Below are 6,000 nucleotides of genomic sequence, written 5' to 3'. Positions count from 1 at the left end.
CCTCATGTGCCATACTGCTCTATGATTCTACCATTGTGGATCTGTATCCCACCGCAAACCTGCCCTTCACAATACAGGGGTTGAAATTTGAACAGCAGGAACAAAAAATAAAGAGGGGGAGTTCTCCCCTGCATCCTGAGGCCAATATTTATCCCTCAACCAACATCACCAATGCAGATTATCTGGCAATTATCGCATTGCTATTTGTGGGAGCTTGCTGTGTGACAATTATCTGCCGCGTTTCCTAAATGGAACCCTCATCCATGTAAAAGTCAGATAACCAGATGGTGAGAATAGAATGAGAGCCAAGTCTTCAGTCGCTTCCAAGGCTTTATTCACACATTACAGATCGTGCAGCCCCACCATAAGCTTTCCCCCCTTCCCGAGTCTGCCCCCATATAGATGAACACAAGGAAGTCCCGATTAATACCCACCACCCCATTACAATTAACAGAATATTTTTCATATCCCACAAACGAACGACTGTCTACATAACGTTCGATGAGTTTACTATCTTCAGTACTCCCATTGTACAGGATGTCACTCGATATTGGCGAAACAGTGTTTCAGCAGCCAGAGTACTTTTAACAACCCTTTTTATTTCTTAGCTTCCCAAGCTAAAGGACATTTCCCATTCTCAGCCATAAAATACACAAAACAACTGCTGTGGAACACCAGTCGGGAAGATCAACCTGTGAAGTATCGCTAAAGATAACCAGCTCCATGTTCATTGGGTCACCAGGATGGGAACTTCAGTACACATTTATCCAGATTTCATTTTTAAAATGTTTTATTTGCCGTTAAAACATTTTCTACTGTGGGGTTTTCATTGAAGTACTTAACAGCAAACATCAAAACTAGCATGTGGTCTAGTCTGAGTGCACAACCAGTTCAACTGAGCAATCAGGCTTTGCAGTAGCTGTCTCTTCTTTAAATATATCACCTTTCTGTGTTGGCCGAATACGATTAACCGGGACGGGAGTAACACTCTAAATAGGACTGTTGATTTAAAGTTATACCAGATCCATTTTGCTTAATATTTAAACCAAGATATTTAAAATAGTGGGGGAAGTGGGACCAGTTAATCCCTCTTCCCGCCATCCCCCCCACCCCCCAACTACAGAGCAATGTGAACTCGCTGATGTCTCAGGAGGTTACTGGTCCTTTTAAAGCTCTTCCCACAGTCAAAACATTTAAATGGTCTCTCATCAGTGTGAACTCGCTGGTGTGTCAGCAAGTTGCATGATCGAGTGAACCCCTTTCCACACACGGAGCAGGTGAACGGCCTCTCCCCAATGTGAACTCGCTGGTGTGTCAGCAGGTTGGATGACCGAATGAATCCCTTCCCACACAAGGAGCAGGTGAACGGTTTCTCCCCAGTGTGAACTCGCTGGTGTGCACGCAGGTTGCATGACTGAGTGAATCCCTTCCCACACACTGAGCAGGTGAACGGCCTCTCCCCGGTGTGTACTCGCTGATGTATCATCAGAGCGGATAACTGAGTGAATCCCTTCCCACACACAGAGCAGGTGAATGGGCTCTCCCCGGTGTGTGGGCACTGGTGTCTCTTCAGGTAATTTGAGACTTTAAAACTCTTCCCACACTCCGAACATTTAAATGGTCTCTCAACCATGTGAATTTGCTGGTGTACCAGCAGTGGGGATGAGAGAGCGAATCCCTTCCCACACACAGAGCAGGTGAACGGCCTCTCCCCAGTGTGAACTCGCTTGTGTGTCAGCAGGTTGGATGACCGAGCGAATCCCTTCCCGCACACTGAGCAGGTGAACGGCCTCTCCCCAGAGTGGAGGTGCTGGTGTCTCTTCAGGTCCTGGAAGCTTTTAAAGCTCTTCCCACAGTCTGAACATTTAAACGGTCTCTCGTCAGTATGAACAAGCTGGTGTGTCAGCAGGGTGGATGACAGAGCGAAGCCCTTCCCACACACGGAGCAGGTGAACGGCCTCTCTCCAGTGTGAACTCGGTGGTGTGTAGTCAGATCCCCAGAACTTTTAAAGTTCTTCCCACAATCAGAACAAGTAAACAGCCTCGCATCAATGTGAGCACGCTGGTGTCCCTTCAGATCACCGGAGCATTTAAAGCTCTTCCCACAGTCTGAACATTTACATGGTCTCTCATCAGTGTGAACTCGCAGGTGTGTCCGCAGCTGGGATGGATAAACAAATCCCTTCCCACACACTGAGCAGGCGTGCGGTCTGTCGGCGCCGCGATCGCTGCTCTTTCCTTCCATGTGCAAAGGCCGATGATATTCAGGTCCCGATGAACCGAATGACTCTGTCAGATCTTGATGTGATGTTTGATCAGAGCTTCCGGTCTGTAAATGCTCCATTTCTGAAACCCTGTAAAAGGAGCGTAGAAAGGGGTGAGGGAGGATGTTGTCTCATGTGCCCCTTTCCCAGGCCCCGGGAAGTGAGGCTGGTTTCCCAGGTCCCGGGGAGTGAGGTTGGTTTCCCAGGTCCCAGGGAGTGAAACTGGTTTCCCAGGTCCCGGGGAGTGAGGCTGGTTTCCCAGGCCCCGGGGAGTGAGGCTGGTTGCCCAGGCCCAGGGTAGTGAGGCTGGTTGCCCAGGCCCCAGGGAGTGAGGTTGGTTTCCCAGGTCCCGGGGAGTGAGGCTGGTTGCCCAGGCCCAGGGTAGTGAGGCTGGTTGCCCAGGCCCCGGGGAGTGAGGCTGGTTTCCCAGGCCCCGGGGAGTGAGGCTGGTTTCCCAGGCCCCGGGGAGTGAGGCTGGTTTCCCAGGCCCCGGGGAGTGAGGCTGGTTGCCCAGGCCCAGGGGAGTGAGGCTGGTTTCCCAGGCCCCGGGGAGTGAGGCTGGTTTCCCAGGCCCAGGGTAGTGAGGCTGGTTTCCCAGGCCCAGGCCGGTTGGAAGGACCAAGATGACCCATGCCCTCCGCGCATGCGCCGCCTGGCCCTGCACAGCGCATGCTCCGCACCCCGCTTGAGAGCCGGATGCCGTGGGTCCGGAGAGAGCGGCGGGGGCAGGCAGGAAGCGCGGCTCCGGCCCCAACCCCAGCGCAGCGCCCTCAGGCTCAGGCCCCGGCGCGGCGCAGTGAGCGGCCAAACCTTGTGTCTGCGGGGAACCCGCCCGGGCACGTCACTCCCTCCCGCCCAGCACTGACGGCAGCTCCTACCAATGGGGAGAGCGGGCGGGACTGGAGGACTCAGGTGGCGCGGGTCCTCCAACCAATCAGGGATCCCGAAGGGCGGGACTTGTCCCACTGCTCACAAAGGTGCAATACAGCGGGAGGCGCTGCTCTGGACCTGGGGCCTGTGGCCGGGCCGAGCCGAGGGGCTTTACTCTGGGGCCTGGGGCAGGGCCATGGGTGGGCCGCGCCGGGGGACTTTGCTCTGGGGCCTGGGGCAGGGCCATGGGTGGGCCGCGCCGGGGGACTTTACTCTGGGGCAGGGCCATGGGTGGGCTGCGCCGGGGGACTTTACTCTGGGGCCTGGGGCAGGGCCATGGGTGGGCCGCGCCGGGGGACTTTACTCTGGGGCAGGGCCATGGGTGGGCCGCGCCGGGGGACTTTACTCTGGGGCAGGGCCATGGGTGGGCCGCGCCGGGGGACTTTACTCTGGGGCCTGGGGCAGGGCCATGGGTGGGCCGCGCCGGGGGACTTTACTCTGGGGCCTGGGGCAGGGCCATGGGTGAGCCGCGCCGGGGGATTTTACTCTCGGGCCTGGGGCAGGGCCATGGGTGGGCCGCGCCGGGGGACTTTACTCTGGGGCAGGGCCATGGGTGGGCCGCGCCGGGGGACTTTACTCTGGGGCCTGGGGCAGGGCCATGGGTGGGCCGCGCCGGGGGACTTTACTCTGGGGCCATGGGTGGGCCGCGCCAGGGGACTTTACTCTGGGGCCTGGGACAGGGCCATGGGTGGGCCGCGCCGGGGGACTTTACTCTGGGGCAGGGCCATGGGTGGGCCGCGCCGGGGGACTTTACTCTGGGGCCTGGGGCAGGGCCATGGGTGGGCCGCGCCCGGGGACTTTACTTCACCCACTCAGCACCGCACTGGAGGGGCAGCCTAGAGTTTGGCACTGCAGTCTCTCCATAGAAACATAGAAAATAGGTGCAGGAGTAGGCCATTCGGCCCTTCGAGCCTGCACCACCATTCAATAAGTTCATGGCTGATCATTCCCTCAGTACCCCTTTCCTGCTTTCTCTCCACACCCCTTGATCCCTTTAGCTGTAAGGGCCATATCTAACTCCCTCTTGAACATAGCCAATGAACTGGCCTCAACAACTCTCTGCGGCAGGGAATTCCACAGATTAACAACTCTCTGAGTGAAGAAGTTTCTCCTTATCTCAGTCCTAAATGTCATACCCCTTATCCTAAGACTGTGTCTCCTGGTTCTGGACTTCCCCAACATCGGGAACATTCTTCCCGCATCTAACCTGTCCAGTCCCGTCAGAATCTTATATGAGATCCCCTCTCATCCTTCTAAACTCTAATGTATAAAGGCCCAGTCGATCCAGTGTCTCCTCATATGTCAGTCCTGCCATCCCTGGAATCAGTCTGGTGAAACTTCGCTGCACTCCCTCAATAGCAAGAAAGTCCTTCCTCAGATTAGGAGACCAAAACTGAACACAATATTCCAGTGTGGCCTCACTAAGGCCCTGTACAACTGCAGTAAGACCTCCCTGCTCCTGTACTCAAATCCTCTCGCTATGAAGGCCAACATGCCATTTGCCTTCTTTCACCGCCTGTTGTACCTGCATGCCAACCTTCAATGACTGATGTACCATGATACCCAGATCTCATTGCACCTCCCCTTTTCCTAATCTGTCACCATTCAGATAATATTATGTCTTCCTGTTTTTTCCACCAAAGTGGATAACCTCACATTTATCCACATTATACTGCATATACCATGCATTTGCCCACTCACCTAACCTGTCCAAGTCATGCTGCAGCCTCTTAGCATCCTCCTCACAGCTCACACCGCCACCCAGCTTAGTGTCATCTGCAAATTTGGAGATAGTACTTTCAATTCCTTCATCTAAATCATTGATGTATATTGTAAAGAGCTGGGGTCCCAGCACTGAGCCCTGTGGCACTCCACTAGTCACTGCCTGCCCTTCTGAAAAGCACCCTTTTGTTCCGACTCTCTTTCCTGTCTGCCAACCAGTTTTCTATCCACGTCAATATATTACCCCCAATACCATGTACTTTAATTTTGCACACTAATCTCTTGTGTGGGACCTTGTCAAAAGCCTTTTGAAAGTTCAAATACACCACATCCACTGGTTCTCCCTACTAGTTACATCCTCCAAAAATTCTAGAAGATTTGTCAAGCATGATTTCCCTTTCATAAATCCATGCTGACTTGGACCGATCCTGTCACTGCTTTCCAAATGCGCTGCTATTTCATCCTTAATAATTGATTCCAACATTTTCTCCACCACCAATGTCAGGCTAACCGGTCTATAATTATCCGCTTTCTCTCTCCCTCCCTTTTTAAAAAGTGGTGTTACATTAGCTACCCTCCAGTCCATATGAACTGATCCCGAGTCAATAGACTTGAAAAATGATCACCAATGCATCCACTATTTCTAGGGCCAAGTCAGCAGGGAAATCATGTTTGACAAATCTTCTAGATTTTTTTGAGGATATAACTGGGAGAGTGGACAAGGGAAAACCAGTGGATGTGGTGTATTTGGACTTTCAAAAGGCTTTTGACAAGGTCCCACACAAGAGATTGGTGTACAAAATCAAAGCACATGTTATTGGGGGTAATGTACTGACGTGGATAGAGAACTGCTTGGCAGACAGGAAGCAGAGAGTCGGGATAAACGGGTCCTTTTCAGAGTGGGAGCCAGTGACGAGTGGGGTGCCGCAGGGCTCAGTGCTGGGACCCCAGCTATTTACAATGTACATTAATGATTTAGATGAAGGAATTGAGTGTAATATTTCCAAGTTTACGGATGATACTGAGCTGGGTGGCGGTGTGAGCTGTGAGGAGGACGCTGAGAGGCTGCAGGGTGACTTGGACA

General features: G+C 53.4%; 1 protein-coding gene across 1 annotated transcript in view; it reads right to left on the bottom strand.

Moving 5' to 3' along the window:
* Nucleotides 1–365: 365 nt before the first annotated feature.
* LOC139276833 (zinc finger protein 624-like) overlaps nucleotides 366–6,000 on the bottom strand; it is a gene marked incomplete at its 5' end in the record, with an annotated part of 38,678 nt that continues 33,043 nt past the window's right edge. Inside the window, one exon of the mRNA XM_070894832.1 lies at nucleotides 366–1,964. Within this exon, the coding sequence (XP_070750933.1) occupies nucleotides 1,118–1,964 (847 nt within the window). The remainder of the gene's footprint in view (nucleotides 1,965–6,000) is intronic.

The sequence above is a fragment of the Pristiophorus japonicus genome, chromosome 12 (genome assembly GCF_044704955.1).
Source record: "Pristiophorus japonicus isolate sPriJap1 chromosome 12, sPriJap1.hap1, whole genome shotgun sequence".
Classification (NCBI taxonomy): domain Eukaryota; kingdom Metazoa; phylum Chordata; class Chondrichthyes; family Pristiophoridae; genus Pristiophorus; species Pristiophorus japonicus.
The sequence above is the reverse complement of the archived record's forward strand: the minus strand, read 5'-3'. Positions and strand labels throughout refer to the sequence as shown.